The sequence below is a fragment of the Procambarus clarkii genome, chromosome 18, assembly GCF_040958095.1.
Source record: "Procambarus clarkii isolate CNS0578487 chromosome 18, FALCON_Pclarkii_2.0, whole genome shotgun sequence".
NCBI lineage: Eukaryota > Metazoa > Arthropoda > Malacostraca > Decapoda > Cambaridae > Procambarus > Procambarus clarkii.
Window position 1 is genome coordinate 33,654,903 of NC_091167.1, and position 25,551 is coordinate 33,680,453.

Below are 25,551 nucleotides of genomic sequence, written 5' to 3' on the forward strand. Positions count from 1 at the left end.
AGTTTCTACACACTAATCGAGCAGAAGGTCAGGCAAAATATGTTATTGCTCACACTCCGCAACATCTGTGTCAATTTCCGGCTCGACCCCGTCGTGACAGTAAGCTGAGGGGAGGAAGGTAGAGGGTTGGGGGGGATATCTATAGGTGGCTCTGCACTATTTCAGATTTCTCTTCTTCGTCCGGCCACGGGGTCTCGGTAATCATCGACCGCTTGGTGGAGGTGTCCACGCCGTTGACGTTCTCCGAAGTGTAGCTGGGGGTGGCGGTGAGGGAGTGGACTGGAGGACGAGTTAGAGGAGTTGAGGCTGCTGGAGGCCTGCTCAGCTTCGAGTCTCTTGTATGGAGTGCGCAAGAAGGTGATAGTGATACTCACTATGATCGCCAGCATCGCCATCATCGCCATTAGCGACACTGGTGGGAGACACTCGATGGCTTAGATTCATTAAATAGACTAAGAAAAAAACTCTTACTCATTGGGTAAGTCCATGATAAGAAACAGATTTTTCGCATCAGACTAACCGGATCTGCTTCAGTATGTATAAGTCATTTCATGTTAGCTGTAGGTCTACTTTTAATTTTAATTAAAGCCAGATTCAATGACAAGTTTCTCTAAAAATAATAATTTATCATATCAACTGTTACGAACAAGGAAGAAAAAGCATCTCACCTGTGTAGTCCTTGGGCAAGATGTTGGAGTCATGGACCATGGGTACAGACCTCAATGTCCTCGTACACCGACTTGGGGTCCCGGGCGAGGAGGGTCACCATGGCAATGATGATCACGCCTTGTACTTGTCCTGAAGCAACACAGTCATATGACTCCCCTTATCTTACGGAACCTGGTTTAACTAAGTTGACCAGATCCACATACTAGAAGGTGAAGGGACGACGACGTTTCGGTCCGTCCTGGACCATTCTCAAGTCACAATCGACTTGAGAATGGTTCAGGACGGACCGAAACGTCGTCGTCCCTTCACCTTCTAGTGTGTGGTCTGGTCAAACTACTTCAGCCACGTTATTGTGACTCTTCGCCTGGTTTAATAACATGCATATTGCAAGCAAAACTAATGGAGAGGTGTTAACAAATTTGGAGAGATTTGAGTGTTCATAAAAACTTGGAAGAGGCAGTGTGAGAAGTGTGTGAGGCTGCAGACTCACACTTTGTGTGTATGATCAAGGACAGCAGTGTTGAGAGTGGATAATATAAGACAAAGCGAGCCCCAAGATGTGACGCAAGTTACTGTGAAGAGTCAGAGGATGATGCTGCATCTCGGTGATATCAATTTCAGAGAGGCATTCCTTCTCGTCTGCTAAACTGGACAATAGGCTCCAGGGCGCTGTTGAGTGATGCTAGAACATGCCTGTCCACACTAGTACCTGGTTAGAGCCACCACTCCCCCATTACTCTTGGATTAAGTGAAAATAAAGTTCTTAACAACAGTGTGTAGGCTTTGGGGTTCTTTTCTATAAAATATCCTATTATAAGTATGATTATAAGTGCTTTTATCGAGAACATGACACTTGTCTTTGAAGAGAAGGACAGGGAAGAGGATGGTTAGAGTTGACGGATAAAGTAAAGGGGGTTTCGTAGTGCTTTGTGAGTAGAACAAGAGGAAAAAAAAACAGAAAGAGTACCGTGCCTAAGAGGAAGACACTGGACGGTGCGGGGTGACTGGGTTGACCCCGGGTATGAATAGAGGAGAGTATTCTCACCAGACATGAAGATGAAGGCGGTGCTGATGGACTCCTCCACGGGGAAGGTGGTCTCCACCGACAGCTCCAGACCTATAGGGTACGCTCCCACCCCGAAGAACCCAAAGAGACCCATGAAGAGGGCCACAAGGACGGGCTGGCCGGGCACCATGAACAGCTGTCGGACGGAACGTTTATAAATAACCTCGGACAGATACTTGGGTATCTTAACTAAAAACTAATACCCTAAGGAGGATAACCACACTAGTGACGAGATAGCCATGCACTAGTGATGGGACAGCCACACTAGTGACGAGATAGCCACGCACTAGTGATGGGACAGCCACACTAGTGACGAGATAGCCACACACTAGTGATGGGACAGCCACACTGGTGACGAGATAGCCGCGCACTAGTGATGGGACAGCCACACTAGTGACGAGATAGCCATGCACTAGTGATGGGACAGCCACACTGGTGACGAGATAGCCACACACTAGTGATGGGACAGCCACACTGGTGACGAGATAGCCATGCACTAGTGATGGGACAGCCACACTGGTGACGAGATAGCCACGCACTAGTGATGGGACAGCCACACTGGTGACGAGATAGCCATGCACTAGTGATGGGACAGCCACATTAGTAGTACGACGCAAGAAAAATACTTTCTGATGCCTGTTGGCCCAAAGACATACGGCTGAGTATCAATATTACATTGTAGCGGCCCTAGAGGGCGGCGTGTGGCAGCAACCCGACCCTCTCGCCCCGCCGGGAGCACTGTTAAGCCCCTTCTGCTGCTTCTCCTCCGTGCTGTCACCATTCTATTTACCTTAGATAATAGTGTGGTGTCCACCCACGCAACTATCACATGCTTTCTTCCCTACTCCTTTTCCTCATCCCTTCCTCTATACCCTCTTTCTTCCACCAGCCTCTCCCTTTGGCTCCGGTATTTTGCTTTTTGTTAAAATTTTATCTGTGTAAGCATTTACGAAAAATGGCATTGTGGTAATTCCTCACAGGTAGTCGAGTTCTGCTGAAGGGGAAACTCCCGACGGCCTGGGTTGTTCATCCTGTCCCTTGTACCAAGACGTAGCTGGAACTCTTCTATTGTCATGTAAAAAAAGAGAGCAGTGATCTGCAGAAGACAGTTATACAGTCACTGAGATCAATAGAGTTGTCAAAATGCTTAACTAATTAGTAAAGGATGATTCATTTCCAGTTGAATTCCTTGTATTGATATCGGTAGAAAGGAACGAGCAATGTGCTGGTTGTATATAGACAAGATTCTGCATTCAACTTGTTGCTACTGTCAACTATCTGCCATTGTTAATGTCTTAACAATGGCAGTTAGCTCTGCCTGCACCGAGAAAGCATGGATTCTCAACCCGTGTTTTTCCTTCACTTCCGTGTGTAAGACATGTGTCCTAATTATCGTGCATCAGTCTTGCCAGTACCGTAGGAATTGGACAATGTAGATTTAATATAATTCGCTTAAAGCCTCTTTATTAATTTCCTCAAGATTATATATATATATATAAAACCTAAAAGGGGTTCCACCACTTGTGCAAGTGAAGGAACCCATTAGCCTCGGAGAAGAAATATATCTAAATTTTTGTGGAAACTTATTTAACTTCTTCGCTATCATCTCATTTATTATAATCTTCAACGGTTCTGACTCACAGGGAGGTGACAACCCAATAAGCACAAGTTTGTGGGCTTGCTCAAGCAGGCGGAGATCTTCAAGATAGCAAACTAATCGATCTTGCCATTTTGTGCTATTTCTCTTTCCTCCTGTAATTATAATATCATTACCGAATACATGTTAGTAAGAGTCTCTGGCACTCTTAAGCTTAACAAGCTTAACCTTCAATTCCTGAATCCTATTTTTAATCTGGGCAGACATACGTTCTTGTCGTTGACAGGATTATTTAGGAAGTTTTTTGGCGACTCCAAGAATTATTGCCATGGATTCCTTTTCCATGATCTCCAGCCTTTTCATGTCGCTGGAGGAGTGCGTGCATAAGACTGGTCCTATTTACGGCATAGTTTAGGAGGAAGGCGACTCAGTCATGTTCCTTGAAGATGATCAAACTCCTCTTTCATTTCCTTGCTAGAGTCGTCAGTAATTTCCAGGTAACGATAAAGGTACTATCGGTACCTGGGAATTCTAGAGTTTATCCGTTAACTTGTAGGTCTTTGTTTTGTCCTGTCTTGTGATGAGAATATGCTTTTGACTTATTTGTGGGAAGAATGGAGCCGAATAGATTAATTAATTATTACACAGGTTTCAGCTTCTCTCTCTCTCTCTCTGTCTGTCTGTCTCTCTCTCTCTCTCTCTCTCTCTCTCTCTCTCTCTCTCTCTCTCTCTCTCTCTCTCTCTCTCTCTCTCTCTCTCTCTCTCTCTCTCTCTCTCTCTCTCACCTCCATCATGACGATAGCAGAGATAGAGGCGAAGCCGTAGCCAATGAGGGTGATAGGAGCAAAGGCTTTCGTCCTGTCAGCCAAGATTCCTGTGATGGCCGACCCCACGAAGCCTGAGAGGATCATCACGCCGTTACTCATCCCGCTGAACACCTGCGCCAGCAGCACCGAGGGCGAGGAGGCAGTGCACCGGAGGGGTAGAAAACAGAACAGGATGAGAAGGGGCATGATAGGGTTAGGGCGGGTGGGCGGTCCAGCCTAGCCTCGGCCCCAAGGAAACATGCAAGATTACGTCAGTCAATCGACTTGGGATATCCATTGAGGGTTGAGGGTTGCACCCTAAGGGAAAGGATCAGTAGCCGGCTTACGAGAGACTTCCAAAAACCTAAGTATAGGCTTCCTCTCCTCAAATACGATAATTAAATCGTCTTACACGAAGTTTACAAAACCAATTCATGTCCCAAATCTAGTCTCTGTAGACAGCGGCTCTATAATTTAAAGTGGAAAATAAAAGATTAAGTAAAAAATAAAGTGAATGAGCTTCACGTAAAAAGATAAACATAGTTTTTGAGTGCGTCTTGAGTACACTATTTAAGTAGATACGGGAGAGAAGAGAGGAGGGTTGAAATGAGCTTCAGCTACTCTATCCTTTTGAGATGTATCTTATTGTCTCAATGAACTTACTTAAGCGGGAGAGAAGAGAGGCTGGCCGGCTACTCACGTCATCGTATCCCAGGGGACAGAGGAACTGCTGAGTGACGGTAGCGAGGCAGTTGAAGATCCCCACGCCACACCCCATGGCCAGCAGGAGCAGAATATACGGCCCGCAGGTGAAGGTCTCCTTCAGCTGCTGCAGGTACGGCGCCCGAGCCTTGTCTCCGCGCTCAGCGCTCTGGCTGGGGGACGTTGGCGGCTTTGACCTGTCGGGGGAAGACCATAGATTAGCTTTGACCTGTGGGAGGAGCAGCGTCACCCTGAGTTAGCTTTGACCTGTGGGAGGAGCAGCGTCACCCTGGGTTAACTTTGACCTGTGGGAGGAGCAGCGTTATCCTGGGTTAGCTTTGACCTGTGGGGGGCGAAAGACATGGGTCATGACTGAGTGGAGCAAGAATTTTGTTTCAGGTAAATTGCAATGAACTAAGATTTCATTTGACTGCCTCTCGTTCTCCCCTCCCTGAAAGACCCTCTCTGACCCACCCTGACCCACCCTGACCCCACCTGGTGATGCAGACGAGGGTGAAGAGCTGCGCAAGTAAGGCCACACCGCCGAAGACGTAGTTGAGGAAGGCCAGCGAAGTGGCCTGCACTATCAGAGGCGACGAGATCTGGGCCACCATGATTCCCAGCGGGTTGGCTGTGGATGAGGAGTGGGTGTAAGATAGATTGATGATTGATAAAGATTAAGCTACCCAAAAGATGGCACGGGCATGAATAGCCCGTAAAGAATGGTGTAAGATAAAGTAATTAGCGACTAAGTAGCACATGGAGGATAAGGATTTAGGATAGTACGGAGGGAAAGGACTGGTGCCCAACCGCTTGGACGGTCGGGGATTGAACGGCCAAAAATAGGTACGAAAGAACCAAGAGGGAGTTATAATAGTAATTATTATTATTATTATTATTATTTGGGCAATACTATGTTTATGTTGGGTAAATGGAAGAATGTTGGAAGGCTGCGAAGTATGACTGTTCAAAACTTGTATGCTTCAAGTTTTGAACAACAATTTTGAACGATTTTGTAGAACAAATATGTTGTATGGGTGTGTGTATTTGTTCTTCATCTGTTTAAAACGGAGTGAGGCAGCACCGCCCATGGGATGGGTATGGGGTGCATAGTAAATAAATGAATCTGAATTACTGCCATTCACACCCTGCGTCTTAGTCTTTAGTTCTTAGGTAACCTAGAGCCCAATATTACTACATCTACATCTTTAAAGACATCTACCAATGTCCACTCCTCCTGTCCTTGCTTCAGCCAAGGACAGGAGTCTGCAATGAGTTCCCCCATAGCGTCCAGTCTTCGTTCTCGACTCAAAAATCGGCGATTCCGGGTTCGATTCCTTGACGGGACAGAAATGATTGAGTATGTTTCCTTTCACCTAATGCTCCCGTTCACCTAGCAGTAAATAGGTACCCAGAAGTTGGGCAACTGTTGTAGGGTTGCACCCTAAGGGATGTTCAGTAATACCCTCGATACAAGCCTATATACGATACATACACAAAAGCTTCCAGTCCCCCCCTTCCCTAAGAAATGGAATTGCTAATATAATATCAAAGACTTTTTGCGTATGTAAATGTTTACCATGAAGGGAATAACATATGGTAACAGTTATAAAAAATACTAACAGAGGGCGAGGATGGTGGTGGAGACGACCCTGGCGTGCTCCGGGAACCACAGCTGCGACACCTTGGTGGGGATGAACAGCAGGAACGATTGGGCCATGCCGGCGATGGTCTGTGGTGGGTGGAGGCACTTCAGTAAGCCACAGCTAAGGTCTCGATACAAACCTAGTCATTATCTATTATTACCACCCCCTCTTATAGTTATCTATTATCCCTCATAATATATTAGTGAGCGTGACGTACCTGGCCCGTGAGGCCGACGGCGTACTGGGCGTGGAGGGGGGTGATGAGACCCGAGGTGGACACCGCCCGGATCACGCCTCCCAAGCAGTTCATCGCTGATCCTATGTGAATCTGCCGGGAGAACATACTTCTAAATATTCATTCTCTCTCTCTCTCTCTCTCTCTCTCTCTCTCTCTCTCTCTCTCTCTCTCTCTCTCTCTCTCTCTCTCTCTCTCTCTCTCTCTCTCTCCTCTCTCTCTCTCCTCTCTCTCTCTAAAATAGTATATTTCATTACAGTCTGATCGTCTAAACATTTAATTCAACTTCCAAAAATTATATTGCCTATAGTTACTATGGATGGAAAGTACAAAATATGCATTGTTGTACAATCCCCTTTTCAATCCCCATCCCCCCCCCCCACAAAAAAACTATATAATATATATATATATATATATATATATATATATATATATATATATATATATATATATATATATATATATATATATATATATATATATAATATGACAGTCAGACCACGAAGGAATGATTAAGACAAAAATTCCCTTAAGTACTGTCGTATCAATAATAATAATAATAATAATAATAATAATAATATTTATTATTATTAACCCTTCTGGCTGGAAGAAGGGGACACTTAGCCTCGGAGGAAAGTACACATAACGCATTAAAGGAGATTCTTAGGTCCCCCCTCCAATATAGTTTCCGTGTTCTTTTCTCCTACTACCCTCTTCCTTTTGTGTTTTATTATGCTTTATTAGATATTTAAAGGTTACAAGATATATATTGGTTAATACAATGTGTGTCAATCCCAATGCATCCCTTTCTCAGGGTCCGAGTATCTCAGACACTATGGGAACAAATGTGTATTGACCTTCCAATCGCCTGTATTTGACCGATTTTGCTATTTCTCTCTGCTTGGCTGCCTGACCGTGCTTGATCTGCACCGAAGTGTATGTAGGTGTCAGCCAGGGTGGATACACATGTGTAGTCCCACACCAGCTGTTAACCTCTCCTCCAGGGGTATATTGTAATGCCATCTGGGCGAAGTGTGGGGTCATCCAGGTTTTGGTCCCCCTAGGAGGCGAGGTTTCCTCTCCACTGGGCACTGAGCTGAGGCAAGGCTCCGCTTGAGCCTTACCTCAGAAAGGCAATGCTCAAATGGCGTGATGCATCAAATGAACAAATCCACAAGGGCCGTGACGAAGATTCGAACCAACGTCCGGGAGCATCCCAGACGCTGCCTTAATCGACTGAGCTACGACATGGTCAAAAGAGTTGAACCTAAATTCTACTGAACTTACTGGATCCTGCAGCCTCTCCGAGGCACAAACCAGGGTAGTTCAGTTGAACTTCGGTTTCAACTCTTTTGACCATGTCGTAGCTCAGTCGATTAAGGCAGCGTCTGGGATGCTCCCGGTCGTAGATTCGAATCCTCGTCAGGACCCTTGTGGATTTGTTCATTTGATGCATCACGCCATTGTGATTTCTGTGTGTAATGAAGTAAGGGCGAAGAGGGAGAACGGCCTATTATTAACACAGCTTGAGTGCATGGGGGGAGTTGTGTAAAACCCTGGTTTGTGCCTCGGAGAGGCTGCAGGATCCAGTAAGTTCAGTAGAACTTCGGTTTCAACTCTTTTTAACCATGTCGTAGCTCAGTCGATTAAGGCAGCGTCTGGGATGCTCCCGGACGTAGGTTCGAATCCTCGTCACGGCCCTTGTGGATCTGTTCTCCGCTTGATGATGTCATTAACCTTGTTGTGTCTTGCATGGCAGCCCTTGGAGCTTCCGCAATGCAACCCCTGTAGTCCATATTGGTCTACTTCCACCCTGTTGCAAATACACTTGTACTCAGTGTGAATTGGGGCACCAAGGCGGAGGGCCACTGCTACAAGAAGGATTCTGGATCTAAACGCGTGCCTGTTGCCGACATTGGTACTGCCAGGAGGAAGTTCCTTGCATGGGGGTACATGCACTGCTCTGAGGCGGGCTTTCTCCTTATCTGATGTTGCGGCGCTGAGTATGACATCAACTATTTTTTCCACTAGTGGGTGGTCGCAGCTGGACTGTTTTGTTTTTTTTTTTGGTTGGAGTGATAATGGGTGCTGGGGTTGCAAGAGCTTCCCACTGATTTGAAAATTCAATGAAAGCAGGATCGTGTATCCCTACTAAATCACTCAGGGGTTCTGATAGGAATCTTACGAGGTCGTACGATGCATGGGAGGAGGAAAGGAAGGCTGGTAGAACAATCTGGGAAGCTGTGCGGACACTAAGGTCCATAATAATACCACTTGCTAATTCTCGATGATTCAGATATACCAGTACTCAGAATTTAGGTTACCGGACCACCAACAAACATTTCCGGTTCCACCGGTTGGGAACCACTAATATAGTATCTTACGCATCGAGATAACTGTCCGCTACCATGGGATCCTCAAAGGTAAACAGCCCCAGTGAGCGTTGTCCCTCAGCCTCAGCATCATTAAATAACTATCTACGGGCTCACCATAGCCCGTGTTACTTGGAAATTTTTGTTCCAGGTAAGCGAATCTTTAACAATCAACAACAACTCAGCATCAACACCGAGCACCTTCCCAGCCTCCCTATACCATCGCCTCTTCCAAACCCCCCATTATTTCCTCCTGTGCTGGTCTACTCAAGGATGTTAGCTGAGCTTCAAGAGGCTCTCTGTACCACCTATCATATTGAATTGTTAAATCTGCCATCTCTCCTCTGGCTGGTGATCTACTCACGGCGGCTCTGAGGCCGAGGGCATTGACGCTGAAGGTGGAGATGAAGCAGAAGGGGATGGAGGCGTAGAGGTACACCAAGCTGAACCAGTTGATGGCCTCCACATCCATCTTGTAGTACTCTGCTGCCTTGGTCGCCACCGGCGCCAGGTTGATCCACAGCTGGTGAGAGGACACAGGATATGAGGGAGGGCCACGAGGTACATACCGTCTCTGGCCACAATTTTTAACCAGATGGTCGCGGTGTTAACAGGAGTAAACAATGCACCATCACCCGGCTACTATCCATGCCCACATGGGCACAATAGTAGCTAGGGTATATATAATACTAAATGGGGTGTTGATTACATTTTTATTAATATAATAAGACCAAAAAAAGCATTTACGTGGGATCCGTAAACTACATGAATGGTTAAACAGAAACTTACTCCTATTGCTGTCTTTTAAATTACCTGTAGCTAATTGTCGGGCTACTAGTTCTGCTAGTGAAGAGTTCAGCTAGCTGTTTAACCTGACACTGATAGTCTGGGCGCAAGTGTTGTTTCTGTACAACTTCAGTGACTGCTGCAAGTGCTTCCTGTTGACGTTGTATTACACCATCACAAATAACTTATTATATAAATTTAATGAATTATAATGTTTGTGTGACTTAGGGGATCTAACAGAGGAAGTAGTTTCTATACAACATCGGACTGGGATCCTCACGTCGTTACACAAGACCTGTCCTGGCCTGGAGTTTACCTGGACACTGTTTCAAGAGTTCTACAGCTGCCCCCAAACCCGACCTAGTGCCAGGCTTGTCGCGTGGTGACCATCACCCAGCACTCGAACTGAAAAAGGACTCGAATATTATTTATTTTATTTACAATATTGACCTACTGAGGGATGATTTTTGTATTTAGTTCTAGAACAGTATATAACCTGTTGCGTCACTAGGCTTGTTGTGGCCTGGGGGGGTCTCGTTCGTGAAACCATTAATCCGATCAGTAGCCGCACAAAACATTTGTATATTGACTAGCACACCACCCACCTCCCTAAAAAAAAAAAAAAATTGTAATAATTCATGTACGCATTTTCGTTTTCTTGCTGATATCCTGTATAACAAACCATCTTGCAAGATGGGGATGATGAAGATGATTGATGAAGATTAAGCCACCCAAAAGGTGGCACGGGCATGAATAGCCCGTAAGTGGTGGCCTCTTTCGAGCCATTACCAGTATCAATAGCTGATACTGGAGATCTGTGGAGGTGCGACTGCACCCTAGCGTGTCGGGAGATGTCGTCCCCGTAAATGTGTGCAAGATTGATTGATAAAGATAGATGGGGATGTCACACAGCTGGTAGCTGACGGGGGCCTGACGTGAGCATCGCTCGGGATTCGTAGTCCTAAGGTCCCGGGTTGGATCCCCGCCGGAGGCGGAAACAAATGGGCACAGTTTCTTTCACCCTAATTTCCCTGTTCACCTAACAGTAAATAGGTACCAGGGAGTTAGACAGCTGCTACGGGCTGCTTCCTGGGGGTGTGTGACAAAAAGGAGGCCTGATCGAGGTCCGGGCCGCGGGGACGCTAAGCCCCCAAAATCATCTCAAGATAACCTCAAGATAACTCCTCACACTAACCCTAGCCAATCATATAGCCGAGAAAGTCCATATAAATTCGAATAAACCTTAATTAATATAAATGCGAATGTACATAATATCAAAACGCTAATGTAACGCTTCTCCTCCGTATCAACCTGTAACACGGGGAGGGTTTCTCTACTTATCTTTCCTTCTTCTTTTCCCTCTACCCGTATTCTTACTTTTTATACTCTACAAGGGACTCCAAAACTTTTACTAAAGCCGACTTCACGCCACGTGGTCCTAAGACGATTGACCGACTTAGGATTCTACAACCAGTATGACGTGACCTAAGCTTCGAGCAAAACCCTAGAGTCGCCTCCGCCGCCACCACCAGACCAGTAACACAGAGCAATGATCGAGGTCTGGATCGATCATGCTAATTAATCAACCTTGGGGCTTGATCCCCACTATAACCGATGACCTTGAGTGTGGAATAAATTACACGGTAAAGATGACTTCCGATTTGGTGTTAGAATCGGCGCCCAATCCAACTCTGCCTCGTGTGGACCACGTGACCAGGACAAGTAAACATAAACAAATGGAAACAATAAAATTGCAAAATATTAACTAATTAATTTATTAAAAGAAACTAAAACAAAATCTAAATATGTTCACTCCCTGTCACTTTAACACTCCCTACTTGACCTGACGGCAATGAGTTGACTATCCCTACAAATAACAATAGCAACTATACCTCTATGTTTGACCAGCTAAAGATGTTGGGGGCTGGTCTTGGGGGAGAGGTAAGATGGTTGACCTACCCCAGTTGATCTGGACTCCACACTGATCTCTCCTCGTCTGGTCTACCCCAGACTAGAGCATTGTATTGTTCCGCATCGCTTACCCAGTTACTTAGCCAGGTTTAAGTTATAACAATTAACCTCTGTTTGTACTGAATTGATCCAGACTGGTTGAATTATTTTACTGAAATTAAATTACACAAGCATCTAACGGCAGAGCTGTTCCCGTTCCCCAAAATGGTTATTAAAACTTTGAGAAATAGTAGACATGTCAACACTGATGACCTATGACCGCCAGGTCACTCCGCCTTACAACTTAGATCTGATTCGTGATGTCACTGATGGTGACTTAACTCAATAATTAGAATACTCTTGATATTGTACCCAGTAATATTATACAATACAATTTTAATACAAAATGAATAAAGGCTAATTTCTCTAACTTACTGAATACTATAGGATGATTCATTATACGCAGCTATGAACAAGGCGTCGATTATTTTCACCGCGAATTCCCCTGGGGTCAGGTCCCGGGTCACCACGCAGGCTCAGCTTCCCATTCTCTTTTGTCGATAAACCACTCTGGATAATTCTTACAACCAGCCTAGTTTGTTACAAACCTACCCAGGTTGATATGGACTACACAATCGACTTGAGAATGGTCCAGGACGGACCGAAACGTCGTCGTCGTCCCTTCAACTTCTAGTGTGTGTGGTCTGGTCAACATACTTCAGCCACGTTATTGTGACTCATCGCCTGCAACCTACCCAGGCTTTGCGCGCTGGTGAGGTCACTCCAGACCAACAACCAGGGCGCATCTCCATAGTCTCCTGAGACTGACGGATGCCTACTACTAATGTAACTCACGGAGGCGTTGGAGATGTTGAGAATGGTGACGGTGACGAGGACGGCCCATCGCTGCTTGTACAAGCGGTAGGTGGGAGGAGACGCCCGGCGCCGCCTGGCCCCCACAGCACCGCCGTTCTCCACACCTGCACCGTCGACCTTATTACTTTCCTCCATTCTCCAGCTCACACCTGCAAGGTTGTTGTTGTTGTTGTTGTTATAGATTCAGTTACTCGGAACAAGTTCCAAGTCGCACGGGCTATGGTGAGCCCGTAACTTACCTGGCACAGGAGCGGGGCAAGTAGCACGGGCTATGGTGAGTCCGTAACTTACCTGGCACAGGAGCGGGGCAAGTAGCACGGGCTATCGTGAGTCCGTGGTGGACTTACGGGGCACAGGAGCTTGGCAAGTAGCACGGGCTATGGTGAGCCCGTAACTTACCTGGCACAGGAGCGGGGCAAGTAGCACGGGCTATGGTGAGTCCGTAGTGGACTTACCTGGCACAGGAGCGGGGCAAGTAGCACGGGCTATGGTGAGTCCGTGGTGGACTTACGGGGCACAGGAGCTTGGCAAGTAGCACGGGCTATGGTGAGTCCGTAGTGGACTTACCTGGCACAGGAGCGGGGCAAGTAGCACGGGCTATGGTGAGCCCGTAGTGGACTTACCTGGCACAGGAGCGGTGCTCGGATCACCTGCAAGGGGTCAAGTAAGTCTTAAAGTCGTCTTGGTTTGTCTCACCTTGTGTAGGTGGTCAGCGCAGTCGGTTCACAACCTAAAGGTCCAGGGTTCGATTCCCATGGTAGGATAGATGTTGGGACACAGTTGCCTTATCGTAGGTGCCTCAATTGGTCCAGCAGTAAATAGGTACTGGAAGTACCTGATTATCAATCGATCAGGATAAGGGATGGGACGTGGGGGGGGGGGGTGAATGGTGCCCAACCACTTGGACGGTCGGGGATCGAACGCCGACCTGCATGAAGCGAAAGGAAAGTGTGACAAGGTCTTATAAACCTTACACATGACATTAACATGACTATGACTTTCTCATTCTCAAGAAACAATAATGAAATAATATTTTAATCAGAGAATGTTGGTAACGCTGTAGCTGTGTGCTAATCTTAAACAACGGTCTTTTGATAACGCTTATCTGATTAAACAGAATATTTGATTCGCGTGCTTCACACCGGAGGTTGCAGCGGCCACATACTCAGTTTCTCCACCTCTCAAAACACACAGATTAGCAAATATGTTGATTAATAATGACACTGTTATCATTATTTATGCCTCGCTAGTAGGGACACCTCTTTATAGGAGTGATTGTGTTTGGCACGAGGACTTCAGTGCCTCTTCGGATTCCATGTACAACGACAACCTCGCTTTATGCAGGACGGCGTTCGATTCCCGACGGTCCAAGCAGTTGGACACCGTTCCTTCCCTTAGTCCCCCGTATCTTAACTGCAATTCTGTCCTCATATCCCTTTCATGGGTTATATCACTGGTTCTTAAGCTTTTCACCACCAAGGACCTGCTGTGTTTGAATTAACTTTCACACGGACCCTAGTTTTTGAAAGGATTGAGTGGTCAATATGCTGATTTTTAATAACAAACTACAAACTCGTTTTCGCAGTTTCATCTCTCAATTGACAGACATGTAACTTGCTTGTTTAATGAGATGGTTGATGCTGCGATGTTGACTCGAATCATGTGTTCGAATCATGTCTTGACATGTTCCGAATCTCAGGTTCAGTGCCTGACAGTTTTAAGCGTAGATCAGGTTCCACATTCATCTTGTTTCTGTACTTTTGTTTTATGTGAAACAGCTGAGAGGAAGCCAGCTCACATAAATATGTAGTGGAGGAATGGCATTAAATATCTCAGTGCTTTGGGTGCAAGCTTTGGAAACTCATTTTTTTCGCATCCATCTAGAAATTTGCAACCAACCAAAATTAAATCAACTGCCAATAGGAAGAAAACCCGCTGGGTGATGTATATACGGCTTTGGCGGTGTGTTCACTCACGGGATGAGTGACAGTGCCCAGTGAAGTCGCTCTTCAGGAAAATTTAAATATAAAAAATACCCTTTAAATCTTGACTCACGTGACATCCCGAGGGTATCGAAGGTGTCGCAATGGACAACGAACAGGAAGCGAGAGAAGTACTATTGTTCGCTCGCGTCGCCTACCTCGCAGTGTTATCACCTCGTTATCTCTGACAATACCTCACGCTCGCCACGTAATCAAACACACGCAACACACACACTCTCTACCCGGGATGCTGGACAACTGTTTCCTCCGTCAGTGGGGCATATATAGCGATGTAGCGTACTGGAGTGGAGACGGGTTCAGACTGTATAAGAAACGTTCTACAAAAATGTCAATATGAGAGTTAAACTTTAATTATAGTCTGTAAGGATTTTTTGAAATTTGATAAAACGTTATCTAAAAATCAATTCTACTCACCTCTCGGTAATAGAGGTGAGTAGAATAGAGGTTTTCTATTTTTTTTTAAGAGTAGAGAGGTTTTCTCTACGTTGTCAAGCCTTTCTACTTTCATAAACCACAATTTAGGATAGAAGAGTAGATGCCATTTCACCCGAAGGGTAATAAATCCATGAGGGGAGTAGAAATAGCCTAAGCTACTCTATCCCTTTGAGATGTATTTTAGAGTCAATAAACATACTCGAATAAACCCATATATTCATCAACTTTTTTATGTGGTCCACTTTATTATACAAGGTTATACAGTTATATATCTGATTGTTTACAAAAAAAAAGAACATTAAGAGGAAATAAGGGATAGTGGAAAATGAAGAAATATTTCCCATATATATAAAATGAGTTTGGCTGCCTATAAAGAGAAGCTGCCTCGTATGAGTGGGTCAGTAGGTCTTTTGCAGTTTCCTCTCTCTTACGCATTTATATAAATGGAAATCAAAGGAGAGAATAAGCAATGAAGAGTTATATCACAGTTGCTCGGAGATCTTACCTAACACCGCGATAGCACGATAGTTCCTCGCAGCCTCGCCAGGTGGTGGCAATTATCACTCGCGGGAGACTTACATAATTAGCGTCGTGTTGAGTGTTTACGTTGTGTAGATCTTCGCCTCAACGCCCAGGAAAACATCACGTAAGTCAATGAGGAAAGATATATGGAGGGAGGGAGTTGAAGGTTTAATGAGTGGGGCGTTATAAAATTTTCTCTCGTGTGTGTGTGTGTTTGTGTCTGTGAGTGTGTGTATGTGTGTGTGTACTCACCTAGTTGTGTTTGTGGGGGTTGAGCTCTGGCTCATTGGTCCCGCCTCTCAACTGTCAATCAACTGGTGTACAAATTCCTAAGCCTACTGGGCTCTATCATATCTACAATTGAAACTGTGTATGGAGTCAGCCTCCACGACATCACTGCCTAATGCATTCCATCTGTTAAGTACTCTGATATTGAAAAAGTTCTTTCTAACGTCCCTACGGCTCATTTGAGTACTCATTTTCAACCTGTGTCCCCTTGTTCACGGACCACCAGGTGTTAAAAAGTCTTTATCTACCCTGTCAAAACCTCTGAGAATTTTGTAGGTAGTGATCATGTCTCCCCTTGCTCTTCTGTCTTCCAGCGTCGTGAGGTGCATTTCACGCAGCCTTTCCTTATAACTCATGTCTCTTAGTTCTGTGACTAGCCTAGTGGCATACCTCTGAACTTTTTCCAGCTTCGACTTGTGCTTGACAAGGTACAGGCTTCATGCTGGGGCCGCATACTGCAAGATTGGTCTTACATAAGTGGTATACAAGGTTCTGAATGATTTCTTACACAGGTTCCTGAAGGCAGTTCTGGTGTTAGCCAGCCTTGCATACGCCGCAGATGTTATTCTTTTTTTTGTGGGCTTCAGGAGACAGGTTTGGTGTGATATCCACTCCTAGATCTTTCTCTGTCCGTTTCATGAAGTACTTCATCTCCTATTCTGTATCCCGTGTCTGGCCTCCTGTTTCCACCGCCTAGTTTCATTACTTTGCATTTACTCGGGTTGAACTTTAGTAATCGTTTGTTATACCATTCGTTCAATCTGTCTAGGTCATCTTCTAGCCTCATACTATCTTCCTCCGTCTTAAACCTCCTCATAATTTTGCATCATCAGCAAACAATGAGAGGAACGATTCTATACCCCCTGGGAGATCATTTACATATATCAGAAACAGTATAGGTCCAAGGACTGAATCCTGCGGGATTCCACTGGTGACGCTTCGCCAGTCTGAAACCTCACCCCCTCACAGTGACTCCCTGTCTTCTGTTGCTTAGGTACTCCCTTATCCAATGGAGTACCTTCCCTTTCACTCCAGCCTGCATCTCCTGCTTTTGCACTAGTCTCTTGTGTGGTACTGTATCAAAGGCTTTCTGGCAATCCAAAAATATGCAGTCTGCCCACCCTTCTCTTTCTTGCCTGATTTTTGTTGCCTGGTCGAAGAATTCAATTAATCAATTAATCCTATGAGGCAGGACTTGTCATCCCTGAACCCATACTGATGTTGTGTTGTGTGTGTGTGTGTACTGAACGTGAGCGCCCGTCCCGTCACGCTGACGTGGCCTGATTTGAGGGGCGCCTGTGACTGATGCCTCGATTGGGGGCGTCTTGCTCGGGGCGTCACTGCAGCCAGCTGGTGTAACCTCATCGACCACCACCTGCGCTCTGTCTCACCTGGCTGGCCGGCTCACCAAGCCACTATAGCCAGGTTACCTGATTACCATTATAGCTGAGTCATCGAGACAATAAACAGTTTACCAAGCCACTAGCTGGCTCACTAAGCCACTATAAGGTTCAAGAAGCTATCGGATGGCTCACACAAGCCATGAACTAAGTTTCATGCTTTCATGGTTCAACAAACAGTGCCATTGTCCGAGAGATAGTGCCATTGTTCAACAGTTAATGCAAAGAGGCTGTATCATGGCTCAACAGTAGCATGCATCACCAGGCGGTACCAAGTTTAAACAAGCAGGTTAAACAAGCAGGTTAAGCAAGCAGGTTAAACAAGCAGATTAAGCCAGCAGGTTCAGCAAGCAGGTGAATGAGGACAAAGAGTGCATAAATAAGCTCCATAAATCAAAAAGAGGAATAATATGAAAATTATAATGCATCCAAGGCCAAGAAGCAATCGAAGCTTCTCCATTGGCGTATTAGAAGGGACGTGTCAGAAAATTACCAAGTGACTAGCGCAAACAAGAGAGGAAGGGAACAAACAGAAGATTATAAGGTGACCTGCAAGGAACTAAGTGTAAGGTTCCAGGCAGTCACGACTCAGCCCAACCAGCTCCCAGAGGAGGAGGAGGAGAGACGGGAATCATTTCTGGATGATAGACTGGTAGATATTCATGCAACGCTGGAACAGGAAGATACAACTGGAAACATTGGAAGACTCGGTTGTTGTAGAATCACGCAACAAGTAGATATAACTGGAAACATTAGACGAATGAAAGGTTGTAGAACCTCCCACCGGACCGCCATGAATCCTGAAGGAATCTGCACAAGCTCTGAGCGTACTCATCTCTGACGCCTCACTTGAAAATGGAAGTCTACTCAACATCTAGAAGACAACCAAGTGTACTGGGACACGTTGCCAGTACACGGCAGACAGGCAGGAGGTACTGGTGTCATGCACACAGCAAAGATTCTTGCAAGAATAATAAGGGAAAACACATATGGCTTTAACGCAAGGAAATCGTTTCTGATGGACCTACCAGAATTCTTCAGCAAGATGAGAGCGATCAGGAAAGTCAGATGGATGCCTCAACTTTATCTTCCTTGACTATCCAAAAGTATGCCTCGAGGTACAGCTCAAGTGGTTACTATTAATATCCAGTGAAGCTCTGAGAAGGTCAGCATTAGACCCCAATCTGATTAGGTTAGCGTCCTTGGGTCAGATTCACGAAGCAGTTACGCAAGTACTTACGAACGTGTAAATCTTTCCTCAATCTTTGACGGCTTTGGTTACATTTATTCAACAGTTTACAAGGACGAACACTTCCCAATCAACTGTTGTTATTGTTATAAACAGCCTCCTGGTGCTTTCGGAGCTCATTAACTGTTTAATAATTGTAAACAAAGCCGCCAAAGATTGAGGAAAGACGTACACGTTCGTAAGTACTTGCGTAACTGCTTCGTGAATCTGGCCCCTTGTTAGTGTCCTAGTGTCCTCTAGGCAGCAACCTCAGCGAAAACATGGACATTCCTACATGTTCACGGATGATGCTAATGAGCTAACAATAATCAGGGCTGATGAGGCTAAAGACTGCTACAAGCAGGGCTGGTGAGGCTACAGACTGCTACAGGCAGGGCTGATGAGGCTACAGGCTACTACAGGCAGGGCTGGTGAGAAGCTAAAGACTGCTACAGGCAGGGCTGATGAGGCTACAGACTGCTACAGGCAGGGCTGATGAGGCTACAGACTGCTACAGGCAGGGCTGATGAGGCTACAGACTGCTACAGGCAGGGCTGGTGAGGCTACAGACTGCTACAGGCAGGGCTGGTGAGGGCTACAGACTGCTACAGAAGCACCAGATCAAACTACTGAGGTGGTGCGAGGGAAGAAAACTTGACCCACATTCCCACAACAAAAATGATTTTGTATAAATCACTGACAAATATAGATTCTAAATATAAATCTAGATTATACAGTATATATAATTATAGTGATTATGTGTTATCCTGTTATTTTTACTTAATCTTGGGTAAATAATGTTTTGTGTAAACTAAATATACAAATATTTATGAATAAAGTAATTTTTAATTTGAACTTGGTAGAACCGAAGTCATAAAACAGGTAAACATAATTACAAGGAGGCAGCTTACAGATCAAGAAAAGTAGTAGAACACCCTGTTGTAATTATTTTACCATGTCGCAGCTACAGTCGACTAAGGCGGGACTAGGATTCCTCTCGGACGTAGATTCGAACCCTCATCACGGCCCTTGTGGATTTTTTTTTCAAAAGTAAAGGGGTCTAGGAGCCGAGTAAATACCAAGCTGATCTTCAGAGAGGCACATCAGTAGTGTGAACTAAGCTGGCAAATTCCTGACAATCTTTTAGAAATTGATGTCACAGCGTCTGAGGCTTTCTGCGGTGCTTTTCTAGGGGTTCTGTGGGTTTTTTTCAAGCTTGGAGTGTTAGAAGCCTTTCTCCAGTTCAAGGTCTAGGAGCTATTGAGGTTGTCGTTAGAGTAAGGTGTTTACAGCGGCCGTAGTCAAGCAAGAAGTTGTAAGACCAGGGAAGCACAGTGTTTTGCAACAGACATTCATTGGCACTGTTAACAACACAGGTGACTTTATACATGTAAATGTTTTCACCTCCAGCGAAATATAATATCTGTCCTCTAACCGAGTAGAACAAAGTAGAATCAGTCGACCAAACCACACACAGCTAGAAAGTAAAGGGACGACGACGTTTCGACTTGAGAATCGACTTGGGAATGGTCCAGGACGGACCGAAACGTCGTCGTCCCTTCACTTTTTAGTGTGTGGTCTGGTCAACATACTTCAGCCACGTTATTGTGACTTATCGCCTGCAGAATCAGTCTATCAGTCTGTATCAGTCTAACCGATACAGAACAGTTTACCAGGTGATATTATCCTGAGCAATAAAATGTAAACATATAGCAATAGAGTACATAAATGAATAACGAAATTACGAGTACGTGATGTATCTGTGAGGAAATATTAAGTCCGTTCAATTGGATCGAATCCGCGTGCCTGGGCCCCAGTCACTCACATTACCGACTGAACCATAACACGCTCCCAAGTATCTCAAGCAGTATCTCTACCGGACAAGGCGTTTTCTCGATTAGATAAATATTTACTCTCAAATTCGCGCCTTACGATGTTTGTACCGCCATAACCTTTCCATACATGTACGTCTGTAAAGCCCCAGCTTCGAGTCCCAGCTTCGAGTCCCAGCTTCGAGTCTCAGCTAGAAAAGTACGAGGCGAGCCATCAGAAAGTTTAGACGAAGCCACAACAGTTGCTTCCTTACCCCAAGACTAATGGAATACGAGGAATGTCCAGGTAGCTGGACTCTACAGCCAAAAGGAGATAGGTAATTCTTATATGCAAGATCCCTATGAAAATAAAACTAAATGTTTGGCATAAACAATGGCACGCTGAAGGTCACAGTCGATGGTGACTCCACTCAAAGGTGTAAAGCAGAGATAACAGAAATATGGTGGTTGTTGTTGTTGTTGTTTTAGGTTCAGCTACTCGGAACAAAAAGTTCTAAGTAGCACGGGCTATGGTGAGCCCCTAGTGGGCTCACCTGACACAGATGTGCGATCTAGTGGGGGTGTGAGCCATTAAATATTAGAAAGCCGGCAGCTGAGAAAACGGGGACCAAGAGCTGACGCTCGATACTACATGCACAATATGATGAGTACACACACACACACGTGTCTACAACACTGCCATTGAGACAGACACTGGGTTATGTTCCGTCTTGGAGCAGAAGGGGTCTGTCTCTAAGATCAATCACACACCAGATAATGGACATCCATCTCACGCTGTCATGCATTCCCTTCGCCATATACAATATAATATACACATAGCTACCCCAGGACACATAGGTACCCCAGGGACACATAGCTACCCCCAAGGACACGCATATATACCCAAACTCTTCAGTTCCAATAATCTTATCTTAAGGCATGTTCATTTTTCTTACAGATAATCGTGGGACAAATAATAGCATCTTATCTCTGGTGTTGGTGACTGGTACTCCATTTAGAATGTTATTCAGGGATAACGAGTGCAAAACGCGAGACTCCGTTTCCCCTTACAGACCCGTTCTCCTGATCTGCCGTAACGTACAATATCCAACGTTCTAACCTAACCAGAAACATACGAACCGAAGCCACCCACCAAATCTAACCAAACGACTCATAGAAAACGGGGGGGGTTTTGTGAGCCGCTGCTTTTCATAGCTGGTGTCATTTGGTACGTTCGTTACGTATCGTAATGCTACCTAAAAGTTGAACGGGCAGGTTGTTAGCGGGCCTGGTGTGGGCGCGAACCATCGGTACAAACATTAGGAGGCTGGGCACTTGGGAGAAAGCTTCCCAACCTCCAGTTTCTCTAGGAAAAGTTTCTGTTCCTTCAGGAACAGCTTCAACCTTTCATGAAGCTGTTGCTGAAGGAGGTGACAGCTTTATTAGGTAAGCGTTAGTACCGCTGTGCTCTGATGAAGGTTAGGACTGTTGGCGAGTTCTGCTGTAGTTACTCATCAGGTCCTGACTCCAGATCACGAAGCCAGATTCACGAAGCAGTTACGCAAGTCCTTACGAACGTGTACACCTTTTCTCAATCTTTGACGGCTTTGGTTACATTTATTAAATAGTTTACAAGCACGAAAACTTCCCAATCAACTGTTGTTATTGTTATAAACAGCCTCCTGGTGCTTCGGAGTTCTTTAACAGTTTAATAACTGTAAACAAAGCCACCAAAGATTAACAAAAGATGTACAGGTTCGTAAGTGCTTGCGTAACTGCTTCGTGAATCTGGCCCGCGGCAGAGTGGGCCTCTTCCTACGGGTTATTCTGGAAGCAGGGAAGAGGTCCTTGCAGGCGGCGCCGCCGGGGAGGCCCGCGCTAAACCAAAGATAACAGGTTGTCCGGGCGAAAGGGGGGGGAGGGGTCCACTGCTCCAGCTCCATGTACCATCCATCCAACCGGTCATCCACCCATCACAGGATATGACATAATAACGGAGACACCCAACAGTCATGTCAGGAAGGGGGGACAGAGTTATCAGGAGATGCGTCACGCCCTGGTGGTGGCCAGGACGGGTGACTGTACAACACGGCCTCTCAACTGTTATATATGTGTATGTATATATATATATATATATATATATATATATATATATATATATATATATATATATATATATATATATATATATATATATATATATATATATATATATATATATATATATATGTCGTACCTAGTAGCCAGAACGCATTTCTCAGCCTACTATGCAAGGCCCGATTTGCCTAATAAGCCAAGTTTTCATGAATTAATTGTTTTCCGACTACCTAACCTACCTAACCTAACCTAACCTAACTTTTTCGGCTACCTAACCTAACCTAACCTATAAAGATAGGTTAGGTAGGGTTGGTTAGGTTCGGTCATATATCTACGTTAATTTTAACTTAAATAAAAAAAAATTGACCTCATACATAATGAAATGGGTAGCTTTATCATTTCATAAGAAAAAAATTTGCGAAAATATATTAATTCAGGAAAACTTGGCCTATTAGGCAAATCGGACCTTGCATAGTAGGCTGAGAAGTGCATTCTGGCTACTAGGTACGACATATATATATATATATATATATATATATATGTCGTACCTAGTAGCCAGAACGCACTTCTCAGCCTACTATTCAAGGCCCGATTTGCCTAATAAGCCAAGTTTTCATGAATTAATTGTTTTTCGACTACCTAACCTACCTAACCTAACCTAACCTACCTTTTTCGGCTACCTAACCTAACCTAACCTATAAAGATAGGTTAGGTTAGGTTAGGTAGGGTTGGTTAGGTTCGGGCATATATCTACGTTAATTTTAACTCCAATAAAAAAAAATTGACCTCATACATAATGAAATGGGTAGCTTTATCATTTCATAAGAAAAAAATTTGAGAAAATATATTAATTCATGAAAACTTGGCTTATTAGGCAAATCGGGCCTTGAATAGTAGGCCGAGAAGTGCGTTCTGGCTACTAGGTACGACATATATATATATATATATATATATATATATATATATATATATATATATATATATATATATATATATATATATATAATTGTGGGCGAGTATACTTATCAAAGCAATATCCCCATTATTGTTGGCATAGAAGAATGCATTATTAAAAGAAGTAGCATGATGCATACGTAATTATTAGGCTAATAATAACAAACTTGATCAGCAGTGGACATAATTAACCCTTTATTAGACATAAAGCTCACACTGCAAGTACATACAGATGAGTATCCACTAAAACAATATCTTCGTTATTGTCTACAGATAGGAATGCACCATAATAGTGAGTTTATATAAGATGCAACTGCTAATTCATAGGCTACAAACCCCAAAACAAAAGCAGCTTAGTCCGGACGGCTCATAATTAAGACTTACTTTTATGTTATGTCAAACAGACGGTCAACCTCCTCATAGGGACAGGAATCAGTCAGCCTTTACCGATAAACGACGAACAAAGCCATGGGTTGAGTCAGTAGCGAGAGTGGCGGTAATTACGGCCCCCACGTGCGCCCCTCACCCGCAGTCCGCAAGGTCTCCAGTACACTCCAGTAGAGAGCCAGTACAGTGCCAGCGGCTAGGCACTCACCACACTCACCCTGCCGGTGTCTAGATCACCACTGCCTGGCTCGACACACGCTCACACCATATATACCTTATCAGCGGGGGTCGATAACAACGCTAGGACTTGACAAAACAATGCATATATAAACCCATTATATGAATTCAGAATGCCATGACTCTTAAATTTGTATAGTGTTCAAAATTGCTCTTATGATAGATAGCAAGGATAGATGTAAAACCTATCTACATCCAATTAGTTTATAAGCATGCATATAAGATGATTTATATTACAGAGAGCCTATTATATATTATTATTATTATTTAATAGCTGCAGGGATCTGAAGAAATTCATTGGCATTAGTTTGATGATTTATATATTGTGTATTTCTCTCATTAAACTATCAGCCATCTCTTTATATATATTGTTTTCATCAACATTTGTATTAATCATTAAAATAAACATAGGTCTATGCATGGTGTATTTTGGGATATGATCAGCATAATAAAATAGCCACACATATGTCTGCCACATAATTTATAGTCATGCACTCAGGAAACACATCTCCCGATTGAGACAGACAGCATGCTAGATTTATAGAGCCAAAGGACACAGATGCACTCGCGGTCACCCTTTCAGTTACTGGCCAGACACATTATACTGTACTTGACATAACCAGCCAGCGACGCGCGCCAAGCATCATCATCTGATTGATTTTTGCTTTAAATAACCACTATTTATCGCTATGTATTTAATCACACATATATATATATATATATATATATATATATATATATATATATATATATATATATATATATATATATATATATATATATATATATATATATATATCGTTCCTAATAGCAAAAACGCACTACTCGACCTAGTATGCAATAGCCCGATTTGTCTAATAGGCAGAGTGATTTTCGTTATTTTATAAAAAAAATTACAATTGGTTTATTTGAATTAATATTATTAGATTATATAAGGAACATGAACTACTGACTTAATTATGTTAGTTTAGGGTAGGTTAAGTTTGGTTATATTTCTAGTTTAGTTTTAACTCAAATTAAACAAAATAAACCCATATATATATAATGTAATGGAAAGCTTTATTATTGCATAAGAAAAAATAAAATTGAAAAATATATAACCAGGAAAACTTGGCTTATTAGAAAATCGGGCCTTGCATAGTAGGCCAAGTAGTGCGTTCTGGCTATTAGATACAACATATATATAAATATATATACGCACTCTAGCTACTGCAATGCACCATTAAGAGAGTTGTATATTCAAGTAATTGCTACATTATACTATATTTTAATTAAATTGCTCCTAAAATGAAATTAACATTTATATATTTCAGGAATTTTAAAGAAATACTGAATTATGTGATACAAAATTTTATATTTGTCTACGTTATTGAAAGTGAAAACAAAACATTTGCGCATTCTACAGCTCCTCTGCCGCAGTGTCAAGTGTGAAGCCGATAGGGCAGTAATTATTTATATTTAGCTCTTTTACATTACATTTATCA

General features: G+C 43.9%; 1 protein-coding gene across 1 annotated transcript; it reads right to left on the reverse strand.

Annotated features, from left to right (window-relative positions):
- On the reverse strand, positions 1-24,071 carry LOC123754406 (uncharacterized protein B0416.5). The gene is given in 13 exon segments (XM_045736791.2): positions 1-280; positions 282-412; positions 669-703; positions 705-798; positions 1,715-1,871; positions 4,118-4,270; positions 4,839-5,037; positions 5,336-5,471; positions 6,464-6,572; positions 6,704-6,814; positions 9,458-9,616; positions 12,685-12,854; positions 23,828-24,071. Coding segments are annotated over 12 exon segments (1,581 nt in total). The 5' UTR covers positions 12,841-12,854; positions 23,828-24,071; the 3' UTR covers positions 1-139.
- Positions 24,072-25,551: the final 1,480 nt, after the last annotated feature.